The sequence below is a fragment of the Hydra vulgaris genome, chromosome 12, assembly GCF_038396675.1.
Source record: "Hydra vulgaris chromosome 12, alternate assembly HydraT2T_AEP".
In the NCBI taxonomy this organism is placed as follows: Eukaryota; Metazoa; Cnidaria; class Hydrozoa; order Anthoathecata; family Hydridae; genus Hydra; species Hydra vulgaris.
Window position 1 is genome coordinate 19,890,150 of NC_088931.1, and position 25,152 is coordinate 19,915,301.

The 25,152-nt window shown below is 29.5% G+C and overlaps 1 protein-coding gene across 2 annotated transcripts in view; it reads right to left on the reverse strand.

Moving 5' to 3' along the window:
* Positions 1–25,152, reverse strand: part of LOC100197824 (transient receptor potential cation channel subfamily M member 1) — a 62,136-nt gene that overhangs the window by 12,541 nt on the left and 24,443 nt on the right. For both annotated transcript variants that reach the window (XM_065812475.1, XM_065812476.1), the window contains 8 exons: positions 23,600–23,764; positions 13,792–14,119; positions 13,383–13,684; positions 13,240–13,306; positions 10,896–11,041; positions 10,334–10,684; positions 6,866–7,086; positions 6,289–6,639 (listed from right to left, as the gene is read on the reverse strand). In XM_065812475.1, the coding sequence (XP_065668547.1) occupies positions 6,289–6,639; positions 6,866–7,086; positions 10,334–10,684; positions 10,896–11,041; positions 13,240–13,306; positions 13,383–13,684; positions 13,792–14,119; positions 23,600–23,764 (1,931 nt within the window). The remainder of the gene's footprint in view (positions 1–6,288; positions 6,640–6,865; positions 7,087–10,333; positions 10,685–10,895; positions 11,042–13,239; positions 13,307–13,382; positions 13,685–13,791; positions 14,120–23,599; positions 23,765–25,152) is intronic.

Sequence of the window (25,152 nt, forward strand, 5' to 3'; positions counted from 1 at the left end):
AATTTTGCTCTTTATAAAGTGTTACATGTTATTTTAGGAATGTTTCAAACTTTGATAAAAGTAGAATAATTCAAATGCACAATGCAGATTGGTCAATCTCTTTGATTGGACAATCTCTTTGATTGGTCTCTGCGTAATATTTCAAAAGAAGTTGGATGCAGCAAATCTGCAGTTCAATTAATTAGCAGGAAGTCTGGATCTAAAAGTAAGCGAAAAACTACACAGAGATTGTTTGATTGTGAGGGAAGTGATGAAGAACTATATTACATCAGTGAATAAGGTTAAGCAAAATTTAAACTATAAATACTTATGTAACAATAGACTTGCTGCAAAAATAAAGGTAGGTAAAGAGTTTACTTTAAGGTGGTAAACAAAAAATCCTTTTATAAACGAGAAAAAATGTCTTAAGAGACTAAAATGGTGCACTTGAACTGAACTTTAGATCAATGAAAGCTAGGGTGTGACAGTTGCCCCTAAAACATTAAATTTTTATTGTAGAGGGCTGTTCATAATTTTAGTATTCCATATGGGTCTAACTAGCATTTATGTGAAATTTCAAGAAGATTGTGCAATTTTTGTGGTAGCTCTGACCTTGTAAAGTTTTTGTTTTTTATCATTTTTATCCAGTATATTGGGCAGGGTCAGACAGGCACTAAGGGGCTTGGAGGTAAGACATAGATAAGGCCCTTATGGTAGCAAAAAATTAAGCACAAATAAATTAAACCCTTATTCACTTAAGGGTTTAATTTTAGTTTTTTGGAGATAAGGGTAGAGGATATTTCTAGTAATGTTATTCAGTAAAATGTGACAAGTAATTCAATTCTAGAAATAACTACAATATTTATTGCATTGTTTTTACAAAATTGAAGCATATAAACATTATTCATTATTATTACTTATATGTTTTTTTGTTTGTTTTACTTGTTCATCTTTTTTTAGAGTGGGTCCCAGGGCCTTTGTATCTGGCAGGGGCCAGAGGGGATACCCAGACCCCAACCCCTCAACCCTAGTCTGACCCTGATGTTGTAAGTTATGCCATTTTATTGTTATTAATAATCTTTGTTCTACTTAAATTTGTTTTTGTTTCATTATTTGAACCAGATCATCTTTAAAGTTTTTTAAATTATAATTAAAAATACTTTTAATCAAGGTACTCAAGATCCTTTATAAGGTATTAACATTTAACCTGTGCAAGTGTGGAAACAAAGACAATAAAATTATGATGGTGAAGAAAGAAAACAACCAATATATTTGTTTTCAATTTTGTATAACATAATAAATATTATTATTGTTATTGTTATTATCATTTTTTTTCTACTATTATTGTCATTAATATCAGAAGTTTACTTCAGATTAGTTTATTACTATTTATTAATGACTTTGAACTGTAACTTGAACTCCTTTCAGAAAAATATATTGATATTTTTTCAGATAAATATTATTATATGTTATTACATATTACTGTTATTGTATTTTGTAGTATATAATCATGGATAAAAAAGTACATAAAAAATTTACTTGGCACCATTCCTGTAGATGACGACGAGAAAATTAAAGGTTCTAAACTGCCAACACAGAGACAAGTATTGTTATGCCTTTTATCAAACCTGAAAGATTTGCACTGGGATCAAGCTTTATCTGCAGCTATAGAAAATGTGCTCTTACACTATCAGAAAGCCAATATCCCAACTCTAGAAGGCAGAAACAATATTGGTAGAGTAATCAACGATTACTATGAAAAGGAATTCATTCCTTTGATGAAATTGAAAGATTATAGAAGATGAGAGGATGAACCTAAAATAATAAAATTTAAATCAGAATTGAATTTGACAATGAAATTTTATAAGAACACAGTTCTAAAGGACATGGCCGCTAAGAAAAAGGGGATAACTAAAGGTGAACAAGATGCCATTGATGTTGATATTGAATTTATGAAAAGCATTTTGAATGATAGAGTAGCTACATACTCTGGGTTGGATAAAGTAGTCACAGAAAAGATAAAAAAGTGAATAGAAAAACAAAGACATCATCTGGAGCGAGAAGAAATAAACCCATGTAAACATACTTTTGAAATGATAAATCTTGAACAAGGCACTAGCTCTTGTCAGGATGAGAATATTGAAGAAGTTACCACCATAGCACAAAATAGGAAACACAGAAGATTAGTTAAATGTGACATAGATATCTTTGTTTCCCATCATATATTGAAAAAATCTTGTTTCATGCAGTATCCGTAACAACATCTCATCAACCCAACTTAGTGCAATTGTGTATTTTCTTGTAGCAGAATGTGGGGGTGACCTTTACAAGCTATGTCTAAATGAAGCCCACGGGTATAGAACCACCATTGTACTTAAAATAAGTTTGAAGATCAACGAAAATTGGATGCTATCGCCTATAATGCTTGTGCATTGGGATGGAAAACTTATGGACATACTTGATTCCAAAGGAACAGATGACCGATTGCCAATTCTTATGTCTGGGGCTGATGGAACATCCTTAGCGTTCCGCCACTTCCAAAATCAACTAAAGAAACTGGTAAAGTTCTTGGAGACATCATATCAAAAGCAAATAAAAAACTTCTTAGAGGATGAAATTGTGAAGAAAATGTTATTGGTATGGTTGTTAATACAACTTCATCAAATACAGGTAAACTTAATTAATCAAATTTAGAATATATGAATGAAGATCTTACATCTACAATGTAGCAGTATGCTTTTTCAGGAAAGAAAACTGCTGCATGTGTGTTTTTTGTCAGAAGGAATTAGATCATACCCTATTCTGGTTTGCTTGTCGAAGGCATGTGGGTGAATTACTTTTGAGTCATTGCTGGGAAGGTTTGAAAGTTAAGACATCAACTAGTCCAAATATTTTGATCTTTCAAAGGTGAGTCTAATAGAATATACCATTAGTGTTACCTTCAATCAATGAAGAGACTCATATAATAGTAAAAAGCCAATTTTAAAAATAGGGATGAGTGAACTTACTCTTTATATTTTAACTTACAAACTAACATTTATTTACTATCTTTTTCACTTTTCTAAGTTCAAAAAACATTTTCCTCAACTATCATCAGATGTATCATTACCCTAATATGATGTTTATAAAAGTAATGCCAGCAAGAGATGGCTAATTTTTCTTATGAATCTTTAATACAATCTTTCACACGAGGTGACTACAAAGAGCTAGATCAGCTTTGTTTGCTTATAATAACTAAGGGATCTGAACTAAAGAACTTTAAGATGCGCTATCCTGGTGCCTTTCACAAAGCAAGGTGGATGAGTAAACTCCTTTATACTCTAAAGATTGTGCTTCTGTCTGGACAGATCAAAGAACATTTTCAAAAAGCTGAAATTGTTACTAGCAACCAAATAAGAAAATTGGAACAATTTGTTCTGTTCAGAGTTTCAGTATATGTGCAGTGGTGGAAAACCTGGTAAAATTTGCTGAGCAAGACTCAACTCTAGTTGAAAATGCTTGTATGGCATTCAGTTGGCACACTTAGTACTTAGCTGAGGAACTGATTCCATTGGCTCTATTCTCATCTATAGTAGCAGTAGAAACTAAAGAGGAAATGAGGAAATCCATTCTTATCTTTGAAAAAACTTCTGTCACAAAGAGAGTTCGACTTAACTTTGGAGGATATGGGAAGCCCAATCTTCCTCGTACAATAGAATATGGTACTTCTTTAGTTGACCTAATTGGGCCGGATTCATTCAGATTTTTTAGCATTTTTGGTATGCTCTATAAAATCCTCTATGCTCCAGCACATGATTGGATTAATAGGGAAGACTATCAAAAGCTGATTGCCGACAAACTCAGGTGGTAAATGAAGCAGCAGAGCATGGTGTAAAGGTGTGCCATGACTTTCTTGGTGTAACTAGGGATGAGAAGCACTTTCAAGATGTTCTCCAAGTAGTAAAATCTGATAGACAACGGATTCCTAATCAGTGAAAGCGATTTTGTGCACAAAAAAAGAAATCATGGTTTCTAGTCCAGGAAAACAAGTAATTTCATTTAGACAGTTATAACTTAATACATCATGTAAAAAAACTTTTTCATATCATCTTGTACTTTGCATAGCTGTATTTAATATAAGAAAAACGTTTTTATTTTCTGAGCTCTACCATGGTATTAGAGTGTAGGGAAAATAGTGATTTTTAGGCTAAATTCTGTATTTTAAATTTGACGGTGCTCATTCAATTGTGGATTAATCTAAAAAAAACATTATATATCTTATTTTTATGACTAAATACAATACCAAAATTATGAACAGCATCATACAACAAACTTGGGGCAACTGTCACACCCTAATGAAAGCGTGTCATATGGGCAGATGAGTCACTTTTTGTGCTGCGTTATGGTAATCGGATAGAATATAAAGAAAAAAAAGGTGAAACATATAATCCAGAATACCACACCTACCGCAGTGAAATATGACAAAAACAAATGGTTTGTGGTGTATTTGCTGCACATGGAGTGAGAATCCTGTATAGAAATAATTGAATCATGGGCCAACATAAGCATTATTATACTTTGGTTCAGCAATTTAAAAAAAGTATAACACATCTATTTTCCAGTGGAAACTTTTTATTTCAGCAAGACAATGACCCATAGCATACAACCAGAAAAAATAAAAGATACATACAACAATGCTGGAATACCTACCTTTGAGTGGCCAGCACAATCACCTGATCTTAATCCAATGATAAATCTGTGGTTTATATTAGATGCTAAACTCAAAGACAGAAACCTAGCAATGAAGATGAACTATTTTTGTTAACAAAACTAGTTGAAAGCATGCCAAACAGATGCCAAGTGGTTATTGCTGAAATAGGTTATGCAACCAAGTATTAAAAATTATTGTAATACTAATAAGGCTGATTGAATTTGTTTATTTATTTGTAACGTAAGGGAAAAGTGATCATATTAAGTATTCTGCATTAAACAACAAAGCTGTAAAAAATTAGAAATCATAATCAATTTTACCAATCTTTTTAAAAAAATTGAATTTTCCCATCTTAGTTGATTTTTACCGATTCTGTAGTTTTGTTCAACAGTTTTTGTCCAATTGTTTTTGTTTTTGTTTTTTTTATGTTAGATAAAGTGTAATAATAGTTACTATTTCACATAATTTATATAAAATTTAAAAAGTATTTAGATATGATTGAATTTTTGTGCTTTTTTTTAAAAATCATGCTATTTAACTTTTTTTTGAGTATACTGGGGTTTTGAGGATACTGAGGATACAAAAGTAATTGTAAATACTTTTGATATAACAGTATGTAGATTTTAGGCTAAAAAATTAAATTAAACGTATTTAAAACAAAAAATAAGTTATTAACAAAGTTATTGAAATATATATGGAAAGTAATTTAAAAAAAAAACAATAATTTAAGAAAAAAAAAAACTGAAAGTAAAAAAACAAACTGTTTCAATGACAAAAATAAACTATAACTGCTTGTTTTTCACATAAACATGGTTTATTTGAAAAACATGATAAACATATTTATATATGATTTATTTGAAAAAATGATAAACATGATTTATTTGAAAAATAAATGGTTTAGAGACAGCTATCTTTTTTAAATATTTTTTCTTTTCTGAAAGAAAATGTCACTTATTTCACATTATTACTACATCATACACTTCATACAAACCTTTAGCTGAGTGGGAACCAAATAATTTAATCTGGCCTTGTCAAAAACTAATATAAATTTTAATTGCATGACTTCTTTATTTTTTTTTATTATTCACTCCCCTCATCCCACCCCAAAAATTGATACAAATTAAAGTGTCACATCCTACATTGATAAACAGTTAAAAAATCTTGCTTCCTAATTAGTAAAATAAATTCCAATGCAGTTTTTTATAAAATTAAAAATATCAGTTTTTCTAAAAACATTTCTATGTTTTTGTCTTCAGATCATGAGCTCATGAGTTTCATTGTGAGCAAGAGTGTGAAGTATGAACATATACAAGTGGGTGTAATGCATACAAAAATATAATGATTATTGAGGATGGTAAGAACATATGTGGTTCATTAGTATAAAATATTTGAGTAATGAATAAGTATCAAGATTCAAAAATATAAAAATAGCTATAGCAAGTATTACAAATAAATGTAACTATAGTAACAAAATGATTTGTTACTATAGTTATGTAGAGAAAAATATAGTTATGCAGTTGTGAAAAATCAGTAAATATTGTATAGGTATGGATTTAAATAACAAACTGACATTTATCAAAGATAATATTTTATAATGCTATTTCTTTAAAAACTCTTACTTTTCAGTTGAATATGCTTCTTCATTTTTGACAACATTTTCATTTAGTTTAACTGAATCATGATCAGTGCTCTTGAATCGAAATGTAGAAATATAGAGAGGACAAAAATAAGCTAATAAATAATGCATTCTAGAAAAACCTAAATCCTTTATAGGTCCAAACCAAACATCATTCAAAATAGACTGAACAGCATTGTGTGAAATAAACTCCTTATGATCGCACAAAACAGCTAAGCTCAAACAAGTATACAAATTAAACTCTGAAGATATGTTGGTGATGAGTTTTTCTGTTTTCTCTCTGTTCATTTTAAAACATTGATCTAACATAGATGTACAAAGTTTGCGAAACACACTAAAAATTTTCAAAATTATGCAATATAAATTTTTGATTATTTGTTACTATAAACTTTCATATGACAAAAAAATCCTTTTAATGATTTATCAATAAAATATGATTTTTATTAACACCTTTTAAAATGATTTTCATTAACACCTTTTAAAATATGACTTTTATTAACACCTTTTAAAATGTGGTTGCTATCTAAATATAAAAATAAAAAAAGCCAATAAATTCATACAACTCATTTTTTTCTATATTAATTTTGATGTCATCTGGAAGATTATGTTTTTTTGCTTTCTCTGCTAAATAATTATTGACTACGATACCAAAAAATGCTTTTAATAAACATTCTTCTTCAAAACCCCATACAAAATGAGCCAATTCAGGCATATTGGAAAGCAAAGCAAAAAAAAACAGTTGCTTATATGGATGCGAAAACTCTTTCTGTCCTTTGTTAACCTATGGAAAAAATTAGTAACAATTTCATTAACAAAAAATTTTTTTTTTTTTAAATTCACTACACGAATTAAATCAGCAACTTACTACATGTAAAATATCATTTTTTCTGCTAATTGCTGTAGATAATTCAACATTATTACTATCAAAGGAATACTAAGTTACAACTATCTTTGCCACTATTTCATGGCATACAAATCTGTTAAACAGGTCAACATGAACAAACCAACCTTGAGTAATTATAGGTTAGTTTTATCAAAAGCCAAATTCTGAAATCATATTCTGTGTTCAGTAAAGTAATGAACTATTAAAATATCCAAAATATAATGGTTTGTGTATTTTGTTTGGATTTGGGCAGTCAGTAACTACATTTAAAGTCAACAGTATCTACATTAAATGTAGTTACTGTTGACTTGAATAAATTAAAAAACTGAACATTCTTTCATAGACATAAAGCATACATAAAGCATTCAAATACATAAAGCATTTTCAGATACATAAAGCATTAAGTTAAGAATTCCATATTAAACTCAATATTTTTTTTTAAGCAAATTTATTCAGATCTTTGAACCTTGTATACATTTAAATGTAGTAACTGTCAACTTTAAATGTCATTTAAACATCATTATATGAAGTCCAATTTTTTCTGTTCAATTGTAAATGAGAATGAATCACGTTTCTTATTAATACATTCTGTTAATTAGTCTGTAAATGTTTATTATGTATCTGTTAAAAAAACTATAATATATAATATAAAAATGTATAAAGTATAAATAAAAATATAGAAAATGTATATTCTTGTAAAACTACATTAATTATTGAAATTCAAAAGTAATATGTTAACTAACTTCTAGTCACAAAGGTTAACTAATCCTATATTGGAGCAGGTAAAGCTCTTTGATCATATATAGACAACTTATCTAAAAGAAGGAAATCAAAACAAAGCCCTAATATAATTGCGGGCAATGGTAGGAGCAGCTCCTAAACTTTGGATGGTAATCTTCAGTGGTAGTATCACAATAAAAAAAACTTAGATCTGATCTGCAAAATAGGTTAGTACTTACTAACCAAACCATCTCGTTAGTAAGTTAAAAATAGCCAGGGCTAATCAATCAATAAAAATTGATGCATCCTAAAGTATATTTTTCTATTTGAAATTCATTTTATGTTTTATATATATATGCATGGATGTTTAAACTCAACCTCATAATTATCAAGCAATCTAAAGAATTCATCTAAAAAAACGACTTTTTTTCTCCTCTGTCTAAAATTATAGCTCCTTTTCTTGTCTTGTTAGATTCATAAAACACATTCAACGTTCATCATCTTCTTTTTCAGCAAATAATACACCGTGTAAATAAATAGCAACATACTTATACCCATATAAACCCATAATATGATTGCATAAATGTGCCTCTTACCTACCCTCCTGGATCCAAGCAGGTATGGAAATTTTTAATCTTTCTCTTTGGTTGAGTCTTATTCTACTCTATGTTTTTCACCTTCTTGTACAGTTGCTATATTAAACCGTAATCACTTTTTTGTCCTTCTTTTCAAGAACATCTTTATTGAGAACAAAAGTTTTATTTTATTATTGCAAGAATTTAATGTAAAAAGGTCCTATCTGATGCTAAGCTTCATTATTCTTAGTTTACTAAATTTTGTTTTTTATTTCTTATGTTGAGTTCTAGAAATTTTTGGAAAATCTTTAACAGCGTCATTAACTAAAGTAAGTCTAACATTACATCTCTAATTCATAGGTCTTATTTTGTAACTTCTCCCCAGAATGAGGCAGAACTATTTGCAAAGACCTTCTCTTCTAATTTGACTTGTGAATCTAATGGCCATACTCTTCCTGTCATTCCAGTTAAACTGATTAATCTATTGTTAAATACCCAAATCACTCTAGCTTCCGATGCTAAAATCAATCCTCAATTTTAATTTTCTATTGTTTGTAGTTCAGTTAACATTTCCATAAAAATTACAAGTGTTTTCTAGAATTTTCTTCAATCCTAGCTAAACTATTATTAAGTACTTAATAAGCGGTTTCAATATTTAAAAACTCTAGAAAACTCTAGAAAACACTAAAAAACTCTAGAAAACACAAGAAAACTCTAAAAAAAACTCTGACCAACTATCTCTAGTATTAGTTTCTTTATATAAAAGTTTTAATATCACATTGTTTCATTCTAAACACAGTATTAAAGTCATTCTTGAAGGCCTACATTTCTCAAGCTTGTAATTCAGCAAAGTTGAATTCTCTTATGGCATCTGTCCCTCCATGCTATAAAAATTTTTATTTTTCTAGTTTATTTCCTAGCACATCAAAAAAACTTAAAACTTTCACCCATCTTTATTTTTTTTCTGACTTATACAACCTACAAATTTTTTAAGTCTTCAGCAAACTGTTTCCTTTCTTTTTAACTCTATTGTTTATTTTCTTGTAACTTGCTCAGAATTAGGAAAATTGAAATTGACCTCTAACAGTTTGAGTCAATAGATTGGCAACCTCAAACTGTTAGAGGTTGACATCAGGTCGACAAAAAAAATTTGACACAAAGAGGTAACTGTATAACATAGAAATGAGGTTGGCAATTTTTTTGGCAACCTTAAACACTTTAAAATCGGCAGTTAGGTCAGCATTGCTGAATGCCAACCCTAATCCCAAGGGCTGATATATATACATATATATACATATATATATATATATATATATATATATATATATATATATATATATATATGTATATATATCATATATATATATATATATATATATATATATATATATATATATATATATATATATATATATATATATATATATATATATATATATACATACATATATATGTCCACACATACATAAATGTCAATATTTAACAAATAGTATATAAATGCATAAATTTACAACCCTAGGAACTAGGAAAAATGAGGTCGGCAATAATTTGCCAACATCAATCTTTTAGAAGTTGGCATCAGGTCAGCAAAAAAAAATTAGATACAATGGTCTAACCATAAGACAAAGAAACAAGTTGGCAATTTTTGTTGATCTTAAACACTTTAAGATTGGCATTGCCGAATGCTGACCCTAATTCTAAGGTCTGAATTTATAATATATAAAGTACTATAATTTTTTTTTAGCCCCAGCTATCAACACAAATACAAATACAGAATAGACAAAACCAAAATAGATTCACATACATGAGCATAAAACTAAGCTTAACTTGAATCATAAAAAAATTCTCACCACAATAAACTTATCTGTTTCTTTATTCCTTGTGAATATGGAACAAGCTTTGCCAATAATTTTTTGAATTTTTTTTAGTGATAAAGAAATATTTGCGGGGTTATAATTTTCGTACCTACACAATGTCTTCATTACTTTTATATAACCTCCAGTGGCGGGTAAATAATGCTTATCTTTTATTAATTTTTTAAAAACAGAAAGGTGGTTTTTAAAGCCATAACCATACAAAAACTGAAGCACATCTGCCGTAAGTAAAGACTGAATACTGATTCCAAAGTTAAGAAACAATTTTATAAAATCAACTCGGTTCATTGCTAAAGCCATGATCATTACAGAGTTTAAATCTTTTTCCTGAAAAATAAATCAAATTTTTTTAACATATAATACTTAATGACATTGTATTTACAATATTTTATGGGTGATTTAGAAACATGACACAAAATTTACACTCTATAACGTATATTAACACAAGATTTCTTGTAAACACATGATTTCTTGTAGTACAATAAGTTGTTAAAAACTGAAAACTCAAAGATCTTAAATATATAAAAAAAAGTCTAACCATCTGCTGCATCTGTTGCTTTAGATGGTCATCCATTACAGCTGTATCATTAATTTTAGATAGTGAAATGCAATCTTTTGCAAGGTCAGCTCGATTCCATAACAATGTCAGTTTTAGCTGCTTATACAATGACAGTTCCTCACCTCCTATAAGCAGTTGTAATAAAAGAGTATCTTTAAAGAAGCTTTAATTTAATTTAATAAAACATTTGTACACACACAAAAAAAAAAACTTTTTTAGTATTGGATTTTTATTGATTGGATAAAGTTTCTATTACGTTTGTGTGTAATTGTTTTAGTAATATGTTCCAATTGAATGTTGCAGTAATTTCTTTAAATCCAGAAACTCAGGTCAGGTCAGGATTATCATGGTCACAATGTAACTGGTAACAAGTAATCCAGTACAACCTACATTAAGTTCTACAATCTAGAAAGATTTCCCTTTTTAAGCAAATACTAGAAGTTAACTTTGACAACTTAAAATAATTGGGACTCTTGGTTGAGTAAAAGGTAAACTACAGTCGTAGCCAAAAGTATGAGTACATTGTTTAATAGAAGATCAAAATCGATTTGGCTGATTCATACTTTTTGTGTGTATTCCAAGGAAATTTTCTGTTGGGTTTTTGTCTTTGACATTAATGAGTGATTTTGTTCAAGGTCAAATTTTAACTATAAAGTTAAGTTTGTGTGTTTAAAATGCACTTTAAATGTATACATGTGTAGCAGAAAACACGAGGGATGCTCAGTAATAATCTAGAATATTTTTGTAAGGGTATAAAAGTGAAAGCAAAGTGTTAGTTTGTTGAATTTCCTAAATAACTCTCTTCATTTTTCTACATAAATAACGACCAACAATTTATGGAGCTATCAACCAATATGTTAATATTCACATATGAATTTTTAACAGTCTATTATAATTACAAATATAAGGCTAACAGATTTTGGGTCCAAGGCCAGGAACTTCCCCAGACCTAAACCTCATAGAAAATGTTTGGATGGTTATGAAAACAAAAGTTGCAAATCTGCATCCCTGTTCAGTAGAAGATCTTTCAGAAAAAATAAAACGTGTATGGATTAGTGAAATAACCCCAGAATACTGTAAAAAATTAATCTATTTGATACCATGGTGCATAAGAACTGTCTTAAGAAATAAAGGATGCCACACAAAGTATTAAACTTAAGGCCACACGACATAGTAAAATTACTATTTTTATTAGTGTGCAATGTTTAATGTTTTAGTTCATGATAATTTGCTGTTTAGTTCAATAAAAAACAATACTTTGTAGTTTTATGTGTATGTTTATGAACATTAGTGTCAAAATCAGTCGACATACTTACACTTTTGGCTGCGACTATAGAGATAGTGTCTTAATAAAAATACTCATCTTAGACAGATGTTAACTGCACCTGGCTACTGCCTTCTAGAAGATTGCCCCGATATTTAAGGGCTTGGCAGAAATTCTTACTTAAGGGTTAGCAGAAACTTTTATTTCTAATAGTGTGGTGCGTATGTAAAACTCTATAACAATATCTCCTGCCAGGTCCTCTATCACATTTATCCATGATGAATCTTAGATTCATCATGGATGAATATGGTAGAGGAACTGGCAGGAGATATTGTAATAAATTGATTCAAGATCTAAGACTGATTCAAGTTCTTTATTAAATAAAAACATGAATGAAGAACCAAAAAATATTAAACAAAAATTTCATCGGGCCAGAAGCTCTTGCAAAGGCCTGAGTTGTGTGGGGATGATTGTGAGAAAAAGCTGAAGGCAATCCCATTGTCAGATAACACAGTCCAAAGGAAAATTGTTATGAGAAATTGTTCTTTTGTCTAATGATACAAAGGGGCAGGTAATTGCAGAGATTAAGGACAAGGCTTAACTAGGTTTAAAGTTGAAAGGGTTCACATAACTTACACAATAAAGACTTTTTTTGAAACATTTACTAAAATCCAGTAATAAATACACGCACATACACGCACACACAAATGTTCAACAATCAAAATAATAAAAATAAAAACATAAAATAATACTTTAGAAAGCAGATTTACAGGAAAATGTACAGCAGATAATCAAAAAAAACTTTTAGGTTTTTGTTTAGGAATAGCAACCATTTTAAAATAAAAACCTCTAAAATTAGGTAATGAGTTGATTTATATCTCTGATAGGTTTTCTTGAGAAACGTATATTATTATTATACTTGATTTTTACAGACCATGACCACTCTATGGGACTAATGGAAGACCGGGACTAGTAGAAAAAAATTGGAATTTAGTTATGGATATTTATTGTTCAAAATAAGATTAGTTCTAATGTATAAGTTAATAAAAATTCAAAAACCTGTCAAAAGTGCTTTAAGAATCGCTTCATCTACACCATTTTTATTTGAAATTTCAAACAAAGTTATCTAAAAATTCAAAAAATTCAAAAAAATAAAAGTGAAAAAAATAAAAAGTCAAAAAAATAAAAATTTTTATACTAACAAAATCTTTCTTCCTCATGCAGTTTAAAACAACTTTATAAAAATCCATTTGCCTTTCTTCAGTTTGAGATTGCAACTCAGGCAGAAGATCAAGTAGTTTATTAAACAATAACTTATCACAGACATTATATACAGAATCTATATCAACAACCCTGTTATAAGTATAAGCTAATAAATCAGCAGCACGACCACTACCAACAATAATAACAACAGATAGAGGAGGTTCCTTCATTAAAGCTGCAAAAACAGTGTTAAGTGTTCCAGGCCCACCTTCTATTACCATTAGAACAGATGGTACATGAACTAAAAATAATATTTATACATTTTATTAAATACACATTAATTAAAATTTAATGGTTATTAATATTTATTGTTTTTTGTTTGCATGATAATCAATATAGTACACAAACCTTCTTTCATAATATACTCTTCAAGTCTTGACCTTAAAGATATTTCTTTACCATACTTTCCAATAGAACCATCATCAACCATTAAATGATGTGTGTGATTGTGATCTAAAAATGCACCTCTCTGAACTAAACTGCATGCAACTTGGTAGTCAACTCCTCCTCCAAACTTGTCTCCTGCAGAAATTAACTTGTTTGCATTGGTAATGATCCCCCATGTTGAAATTCCTATGCATGCTTTTGAAGTTCCTTGTAATGCTTCACCAACTTGTTTCATAACACCAGTGTTTGTTCCACCAGTTATAACCCAGGCTCCAGGTGTTTGTGCAACCTTTAAAATAGTAATGTATGTAATTAAAAATGTTTGTGTATTTTAATTTTTATTTTAACTGCCAGCATTGAGAAGTTAAAATAATCTTAATATATGGTATAACCACAGTGCAGAAATCTTGATTATTGTGAAATGTTTGCTAAATAAATTAAACGTATTTTCTAGACAAAATGAAAACAAGAGAATTTGCTATCAGATGATAGACACAAATTATGCTACTTTTTGATGTCTTACCAAAGTGAAAAATTATTCAGTTCATCATCATGTGTTAAAAATAAAGACAAAATACATTTAAGGTCACGACTAAATAATAATCAAAAGTACCAGTCATGTAAAGATCTTCATATTTAGATGTTATTAGAAATTTTCAAATGTAATTAACACAATTGCAATAATAGACTTGTAAACGATGATATACTTAAATAATAGTGAAATAAGGAAAAAAAACTGTTGGCAGATAAAAGTTTTAGATCAACTGTCTCACAACTTCTTGAACTAAAAGTTAAAGAAAAAAAAGAGTTGATAAAAAATTAAGTTTCTATTAATGTAAATAAAATGGAAACAGAAAAATATCTAAAATTTTATTTCTATTAAAATAAACATTTTATTAGGACTTAGTTAAACAGCCACTTTAACCATACTTAAAAGGTAAGTAATAAATAAACTTCTACAAAATAATGATAAGAAATAAACTTTAATATGTTTCAATATTTTATTCAAGAGTTTGTATAAAAAAAGTTCTTTGATCTTTTGTATTCAAACACTATATTGCAGTTTTTAAAGTTTACTCAATATTTTTAAGATTTTTGCTGTCCATAAATTTAATTTTAACTTTTTTTTTTTTTTAAATTCATATTTTTAACATTTGAATTCATTACAAAAGGCATTATTATTCCAATAATTCAGTTATTCAGTCAAATAGTGTAATAAATACAACAAATAGTGTAATAAATTGGACAAACCAAAGAGTTTAAGAGCTTATACTTGAAAATAGTCTGTCAAATGCAAACTAATGCAGGTTTGTTTGAATCACAGGGTTCTCACCGGATAAAAAAAAATTAAAAGTCCAGAACTTTCTAGGATTTTCCTAGGATGATAAATTTCAGGACATCTGCTTCATTATTTCTAGTAGTATTAAAAAAAAAGTTACAAATAAGAAAAAATTTCCAGGAATTTCATTTTAATTAACCATGAGCGAGACTAGGTTTTTTTAAACCGAGATGAGAAGTTAGTACTTCTCATGAGACCGAGAACGAGACGAGACAAGAAATTTAACAATTTTTGAAAACAAATTTATTAAAACCCAAGTAAAAAAAAAAAAATGTAAACATGGTTTTGACAAATAGACACAAATGACATTTGTCAAATGTAAACAACTTTTTCAAATATTAAATCAGAATTTTTTTGCCAAACTTTTCCACCAAGACAATGTTTTCTTTGATTAAGATGATTTGTTCTACTTTTTCTGGGTGTAAGTTGTGTCTGGATGATCGGACGACATTTCCACCTGAGCTAAAAACTCTCTCTGATTTAGTTGAACTTGCCGGAATAGCTAAAATTTGTCTAGCTAATGAAGAGAGTTCTGGCAATGTATTTGAATGCAATTTCCACCAATCAAGAATTGGAAAGTCTTTTTTGGCATCAGGGAGATATTCATACTGGCACATTTCGCTCAAAATAGGATTCAGTTCAGATGTTGGCTCTTGTGTTTCAAGTCTGACGTTTAACTTGCGTTTCAGTTTTGAATTAGGGGACAAATCTGCTGAAAGGACTCTGGCAACATGTTGGGTAACCATTCTTTTGTTGTTTAAAATTTTTTGAAGAGCTTCAAGTGAAGTCCCTTTAAAGCAGGATTTAAGTAGTTTGCTGCAGCACTCAATAAGTTTCTAGTGTGACAAAGAGGAAATCTTTTCTCAATGCAGCTTTTCAAGTTTTTTGCATACAAGACACCGTAGCCATTTTTTCCATCCGTCTCAATAAATTGATCAATTTTGTCATCGATTAAATAAAGAGAATCGGTGACAGTGTTAATTGTTGGAATAGACTCAGCCGAACACGTTTCTGTAGCATTTTTAAGTGGTGCCAAAATTTCTACTGCTCCCTCGATTGATTTCCATTGTGATGCACTGATGGTCTTTGAAGAAAAAATATCTTCATTTCCACATAAGCTGATAATTGCACTCTTTAGATGTAGGACAGAAGCCATGCAATCCAGTTCACTATTCCATCTTGTATCAACAAATTGGCGTAACTGTCTAAAATTGTTTCCTTGAGCGTCTGATTCTGATTCAAGCAACTCAGCTGCAACTGTTGACTAGTGAGTTAAAGAAGCCAAATCTTTGCACGTTTGCAACGCATCATCCATTTCAGCAGTCATTCCAAATGAGTCTCGAACTGCACATTGCCAAATATGATTGTTGCACAAGTATTGGTCAAGACGCTTTGACAATTTGACTGCAAGTTTCATGTTTCTTGCCTGGTCCTTCACGCAGTACATTGGCAAATCAGCAGGCAAATTTAGTTCTTCTAAGAAAGAATCCAACTTTCCTTCAATTAAGATACCTGTATGTCTGCCTGGGAACTGTTGGACATGGGGTGTCCAGTGATGTAGTCTCCAATTTTTGTCAATAGCATGAAAAGTCCAAAAGATGTAGCTGTCCTGAACTCTAGAAGTCCAAAGGTCAGAAGTAAATGCAGCACTTTTTAGATTTGGCGTAACCTCCGTTATTATGCTCTTCATTCCAGCTTGAACTTCTCTTGACCGAATTGAAAGCTTTCTTGAATATGTTGTTCTGTGATGAAGGCTCAGTTTAGGGTTTGCAATGTCAAACAATTTCTTGAAACCTCTTCCTTCGACTGCTGAAAAGGATGCCAGATCAGTGCAAAAGTAATCCAGCATTGCAGAGTCAAACTGTTTTTAAATGGAATTGTCTTTGTCATATTTGGACTTTGTTTCAAGCATTTCGACCATGGTTCGTTGTTTCTTCTTAGGAGGAGGAAGAAGAGAGTTGTCAGTTTTTTCAGAATACTCAACGTAATCTTGGCTGTGTTTTTTTTCGAGATGACGATGAAGTCCGCTTGTGTTTCCATCTCTTGTTTTCAAAGACTTTTTGCACGCCTTGCATTCAGCACCGTCACTTGTTTTTTGAAAATATCTCCAGATTTTGTTTTTTCTTGGTGACATTTTTGATGGTTGAAATGAGGCAAAAATATTTCTTTTCAATATGAACAATATGTGTCAAGTTGAATTCCACTGGTAAACTAATGAAATTAAGTCGAAAGTGCGCCATTTTATACAAAAAGTTTTTGTATTTAAAATCTAATTAAAAATATTTAAAATCTAATTAAAATTTTTTAATTAGATTTTTAAAAAAAATCTAATTAAACAATCTAATTAAAAATCTAATTGAAATAACGGAGTCAAAATATTAATTAATTAAAAAAACAAATTATTAAGCATTTTGTAAATTATAATAATTTTTAATTTGGAAAATAATATAATATTTAAGTCTCGTTCTACTTCTCGCGAGAATTTTCTATTTCTCGTTTCTCACAAGAAGTCTCATTTCTCACAAGAAACGAGAACGAGACGAGATCTCGCTAATGGTTAATTTTAATGATAGCCCAAAATAATGTAAAATGTCATTATCTATATAACAAGGTAATTATGAATTAAAAAGTTAATGTTCAGTTCCCATGCCTGTTGACTACAATTGTTTAAACTCAAAAAGCACACTCAAAGACATCATTTCACTTTGCAAGACTCTCTACTTTGCTTTAACTACATTTTTCATCTACAATTTTTCATTTCAAATTTATTCATACAACTTCATTTCAATTGTACTTCATACAATTTTTCATTTCAAATTTATTTATACAACTTCATCTTTTTTATCTCTTTGTGCAAATACTTTTTATATTAACTGCTTGCTTTTTTTACATGTTGCATTTCTTAATTGATTTTGATATTTTCTTACGTATATTTACGTATATCTAGATAGTAACTGCAAAGGATAATCAAGTGTTCCAGTGATTTTTCCATAGGTTGCTCGTCTACTAGGAGAGTCATGTAGACATTGGCATTTTTAATTTCTTATTTAGCTCCCAATCGCTTGCTTTTGCTCCTACTTTGAAACTGCCAAGAACAATTCAAAGACCATAATGATAGACTCCAATATCTAAAAAAAAATCAAGTTGATCCTCTTTCCTCTGTTCACCTAGAAAAAGCAAATATATATTTGATTTATTTGATGACATCTGTAAAATCTTTGATTTATCTAAATTAGTACAGTTAAAAATGCTTGCATTTATTTTGCAATAAAAAATGCATATGAGTGCCCAATGAACACTGATTCAAGATAACAAGTTTTGACCATATCAACTTTGTCACCCCAAAATTAAACTGAAAGGTTCATTTGAGCCTTCTGAAAATTTTTGAAGTTACTTTTTCAGTTTTATCTTTCTGGTATTATTTTATTATCATTTGTATTTTTTTAATTTTTTTTTTTTTTTAAATAATCAAAAGTTTACTAAAATCTCATCAAATCTATTTGAAAGGTAAAAAACAGGTAAAAATTGTTAAAAAATGAAAAAAGTTTTAAAAAGTTTAAAAAAAGGTGTAAAAAAAATATTCTAAACAGTAATGAAATATTATAACAACTTTTTTATTAATATACCTACAGGTACTACATACTACAAAAAGAATTAATATGTGCTTATAGTTCATTTTTGGAAACTGGGTTTCAGCAGCCCTTCAATATTGCTGAAAATACCCTTTCATGAGTTTCTGAAAGCATCTAAAATATTTACAATTATGTATGGGACATTGCACAACAGAATTAAAGGTAAACATGGAAAACAAGTCAGATCAGTTGCACTTTCTGATTGCAAAAATCACCTTTTGAAGACAATAAACATTTTTTGTGATTTGAAAATGCCTGTTGATGGATTAGACTTTTGTTTAATGGTCAAACATTTTCTGGATTGCTCAAGTGCACAGTGGGCCAGCTATGGACATAAGTCAAAACTTTGACATGATCCAATCTGTCTAAAAATTATATACAATGTTTTATATATATATCTAATTAAAGTTCTGGAGTTATTTTATTTGTTGTTAAATAATTCTTAATCATCTTCCAGAACAGCTTTATAATAATTTGGTGAAAAGTTGACCGTTTTTTTTCATAATTTTGCTTACATTGTTACACAGTTTAATTATTTTTGCATAACAACAATTTAATTATTTTTGCATAACAATTTAATTATTTTTGCATAACAACAGAATTGATTGCTGTTTTATTATAATTTAACATTTAAAAGGTAATACTTAGCCACAGTTATGGATGCTAATGTCATTTTAAGGTGTAGTAAATGAATATTAAAATAGGTACAACACAAAAGTTTAAATTTATTACTTAAATGTGCCAAATTAAATGCATCTTTTTTGGGGCGGGTTAGAGCAGCTAACGAATAGTCATAAACTGTTCTTTAATATGTAAGGAAGCCAACACACATGGTTTTATGGACGTAGACAGACATATTCAAGCTACAAATTGAGTACAATTTGGTTGCTATGGTACCAAATTTTACATAGCAACAATTTATTTTTACATAAACGTTATTTTAACAGTTTTTTAATTGTGCTATGTACACTATATTAAATACATGTATTAAAATGAGGTTAACATTTTTTATGGAAGTCATAATTTTAACTGGTTGCTATGGATCCTAATTCTTTAAATTATTTTTGCATAACAACAGTATTGATTGCCATTTCATTACACGTTAACATTTAAAAGGTAATTCTTAGCCACAGTTATGGATGCTAATGTTATTTTAAGCTGGAATAAATTAATAATAGAATTGGCATAACATAAAAGTTTTAATTCATTATATAAATGTGCCAAATTTAAAGTATTGTGGCTGAAATTTAAAAACTGGATGTATTACTACTGAAAAAGTTGCATGTCATTTTGGCTACATTGTCATCAGCTCTGCCAATTAATGCAGATGCATTTTAAAAGTACTGCCTTTAGGTAAATTTATTTTTAAATATTATTTCTATATTGAGCTGTGGATAACTTAGCTTTTGTAATTACATGATTGATTGCCTCTTTTAGGTGGCTCATTTGATTGTACAGAGCTACCTATGGTATTACATGCCACAAAGTTTGCACAAGATATTATTACACGGACATGAGGTTGTGAGGAGAATGGTCTTGCCTATTGGCACACTCTCTGAAGAGACACAGGAAGCACAAAACAAAGATTTGAATGTTTCCGTGAAAACTACACACGCAAATGCAGTCGTTTGAAAACTAACTATGATGTATTATGCTGACTTTTGTGCTCATCAGAGCCAATAATCAGCAGCATAAGGATGTCAAGTTCTCAAAATTCAAAATCTCAACTTTCAGAAGGAGTTAGTGGTTTGCTTCAGGCTCCAACTGTTGACTCACCCAAAAAATGATTTCTTATTTTATGCATGTATGTATGTTTTATAAATTGTTAATGTGTTTCAAATTGTCAATGTTTTATTGCAATATTTTTTGTTTTTATTATTAATGACCTATATCTTTACTTAAAATTAGTTACTTAAATATTTAATAGTTATTTAAAATAGGATGGTTGAAAATCCGATAAAAATTTATTCAAAAAATCCATTTATCTGCGTGTAACTAAGGAAAGTATCTGGTTGTTAAGCAATATAGGTATTCATAGCAACTAAATTAAAAAAATTATAACTTCCATATAAAGTATGACCTTGTATTGGTACTCATGCCAAACTAAGTAAATATAGCATTCATGAAAAATCTGCAACTATCAAAATAGGTTGTTGCTATGTAAATTAGGTATCCATAAAACTAGGTAACCACAGCAACCAAATGATAAATATTCCCCTCATATTAATGCAAACCTGATATTAATGCAAAAATAATTTTAAAGTACATAACATGCATAAAAGATCTGCAGCTACCAAAAATAGGTTGTTGCTAAGCAAAATTAGGTATCCATAGCAACCAAATATAAAAATATCACTTTCATAAGAAGCGCAGACCTCATATAAGTATTCATGCCAAATTTAGTAAATAAATAATTAGTTATTAATTTTGTCCATTAAAAGTGAATTCTGGCCCATTGTGCAGTGTTTAAGACAGACAGTTGAAGAACAATTTACCAAAATATGATTGGATGTATAGTTTCATTTAATGCCAAAAGCAGATTAAATGCATTGCTGACAGTGTATTTTGTCTGCTTTCAAAGAGAGCCTTTGAATGCTGGTTTCTATAAATATTTCTTTCTCTCATTGCTAAAGATCGTGGACCAAAAGTCATCACTATTAACATTTTTGTCGCTTTTTTTTCTTAGCCATTAAGGCTGCTCAAGCAAATGATATTCATTTCACCTGTTTGGTACCAAATGTAGCTCATCTCCTCCAACCATTGCATGTTACAATCATTGGATCCATGAAAAAAAAATTGAGGAGAATCTTTGAATGTTGACGCAAAGAAAGTCGCATCAAAGGCACAATACCAAAGACACTTTTCTGGGTTGAAATTGAATTAAAGACAGTAAGAACAAAACCTGATTTCTGGCTTTTCTGTTTGCAGAGTATCCCTACTAAACAGAGATGAAGTCTGGTGGTGAAAAGGTTAAATAAATGCTTGGTAGATTTGTTGAATAAAATTCTAAAAAATTACTATGAATTCAAATAACCTGGCAAACAAACACAAAAAAGAGGGAAAATATTATTCATGGCAAAGAGATAACATCAACTGATTTCAATGTGAGAAAAAAAAACAAAAGATTTCAATAGACCAGGGAAAACGAGCATGATGTAATGGTACTGGTGCAAAATCAGTTGTTGCAAAAAAAAAGAAAGAAAGATAGAATAAAGAAATTGAGCCTTCAACATCATCAGATAGAGATTCTGAAATTAAAATAAAACTTCAAGATGACAGTGATGACTCTATGGAATCAATTGATAAAACAGCTGACATTCCGTTTAAACCAAAGCAATGAGTAGTTGTAGCCTACACTAGGAAGAAATCAGTTGTCAATTACATTGGTTAAGTCGTTAAGGTGTTAGAGATAGTAAAACTGATTCATATAAAACTTTTGAAAAAACAACAGACAAGTAAATTCTTCAAATTTACAGAAAGCAAAATTGTTATGAAGATATTTCATTTTCTGTTGTGATGGAGAGAACTACAGATGAATAGAGAAAAAAAGAGGATCAATATTGTTAAAAGTAAAGTATTGTTACTTTAACAAAGTAACTTAATATTAAGTATGTTCCCAAATCAAGCTCACAGAATAATATAAAAAATTATGACAGCATAGCAACTTGCTATATGAGATTTTGAAAATAAGTTGGAGTTGGTTTTCCAGCTTATTTAGCCCTTATTTTGTTTTCTTTTTAAATAATGAAACATCTTCTAGTTCAAATTGGTTAAAAATCAAAAAAAAAGATATGCCACATTTGATCACAAAATCATTGTCAAATCTTTCAATATCTTAACACTGATTTTTAGAGTGCACAGATCACAATATGCAACTACTTAAATAAAATAAGCTAATTTTATGTCTACCATACATGATAACATTTTCACATTTACATTAAATTTTTTTTCCCATTTATTCATAAGGAAACCTTTACTATTCAACTCTTTAATGTTTGGATTAAAGACAGACACTCATTGAAGAGTTTTTCTTGATTCTTTTTCTCATTGGGAGACATAGTTCAGTGGATTCAGTGAACTTTGCAACTATTTAGTAAACCTGTTTCTGTTTCAAGTGAAAGTGGAGAGATTGTTAGTATGATATTGTTAGTGCTAATACTATTTTTTCAATTAAATATCCATCTAATTTTACCATCTAATTTAAACGTTTTTTTCTATTGTATATTATCAGAACTCTTGTTGAATAAATGTCTAATATCCTTTCAATTGTCAGTTTAGTAGACTGAAATAAAAAAAAAATATACTAAATTATAGTTCAAAATAATTCATGAATTATAAATCATGATAATTGTTGTATCTAAATGTTTTTAAGTAGACAATATATTGAAACAACCAGATAAAAGGTTTTCAAGTTGTATAAAAAAATAGAGACATTAATATTTAGCCATATTCTATCAAGATAACATTATCATTTCTATAACCTACAGTTTAAGCATCTTATTATATGCAATTATAACATTAGTTCCGCTAATGTTATATTTGTTAATAACCAAAACCTCTGAATTATATAAAAAAAAAATCACAGGCTCTGGATTTTTAAAATGACTTTTATGGATTTTTATTTAAAAAGCAATCTGCTTTAGAAATATATATACTTTTTCAATGAACTGGAAATTTATTTGGTTTTTAAAAACAATTAATTTTAATGAATTTGGGCAACATTGATTTTTCACAAAGCACATAAACATTTATCAAGTTATTAATACAAAAAGTTAAAAAATTATTATATATATTATACTTTTGCAAGTCCAAGAGTTAGTTGACTTTTAAGTGCTGGACTTAAACTGAAACTCTTTGCTCCACCTGTAACTGATATCAACAAACGGGGCTGTTCCAAATCCATAACTGCTGTCAAAAGTTCAAATATTTTTTTTCCTTCATCATTTGCATTAACTCTGGCAAACTAAATAAAAAAGTAATAAATAAAAGATTAGCACAATACAAAATACCACTGACAATAAATAGACAAGGTCAGATTTACTTAGAGACCAACTAGGTAGCATCCTTGGGCCTCAAATTTTAGCGGCATGGAAATGGCTCTGAAAAATGTTTCTACTTGCTAAGGTTTTTAGAGAGTTACTATTAAAAAAATTTTATGATTAAAAAAATTGGTACACAACAGTTCCCTTCAAACAAAATATTAAAGTTTTTTAATGTTCTACTTACACATCTGCCAATTTTTTGAAAATCTTTTCTACAATTTCAACTCATTATCTTGAAGCATTCTAAAACTATGGCAATTTGAAAAATTAATGTCTTAGCCTATTTTGAGCGATTTTTTTTTTAAACATCTTTGCTTCCAACAAGGCTACAAGCAACCACTAATTAGAGTTGGAAATTACTGGAAGAGAAAAGATGAAGACTGTAGAGCAAGATAACGATTGACAGATGACTTAAAGGATTGCAAATTATATGAATCAGGAAAGCAAGGTGAAGGAAGCGAATTCCAAAGAACTGATGTTTGAGGAAAAAAACTAGACAAATAAGAGTTTTTGATGCACTTAGGAACAGTCACATAAAAAGGATGAGACTTAATTGAATGACGAGTAACACGAGAATGAATTTTAGTAGATGGCACAAGAGATGCTAGCTCTTTAGAACAGTGCGCATTATAGTATTTGTAGAAAAGAGAAAGTGAAGCAACATTACAACGATGTGATAATGGTTGGAGGTTGGCTGCAAGAGCAGGTCTAACTATGTTTACAATGCCTTTTTGCACCTTGTCTAAAAGAGAAAGGGCATCATTACGAGATCCGCCCCAGATATGGCAATAGTATTCCATACAAGGCCGGATTTGAGATTTATTGAAATAGAGAATAGAATCCGGAGTAAGAAAGTGTCGAGCTTAACAAAGAGATGCAACCTTAGCAGATGCTAATTTTGCAACAGATTTGATAAATGGTTTCCAAGAAAGATCGGAAGTAAGAGTTAATCCTTGAAGATGAAGGGTAGATGTCTCATCGAGTACATTACGTTCATAAATATTAGAAGATTGAAATTATTGTGATAACAATTGGCTGAAAAAAATCGAGTCTTTTTATCTGAATTAAATTTCACCAGCCACTGTGAGCCCCATACTGTAGCAGAAGGGAGATCCTTTTCAAGTTCAAATGCCCCCTCCAAGCAATCAGAAAGTGTTGGGTTCTTATCATGACAAGAATTAATGGTAATATCATCAGCGAACAATGCCACCTTAAATGTCATAATATCTGGAAGATTGTTAATGTAAATTAAAAAGAGTATAAGGCCAAGGATTGGACCTTGAGGAAATTCAAGATAAGAGATTAAGAG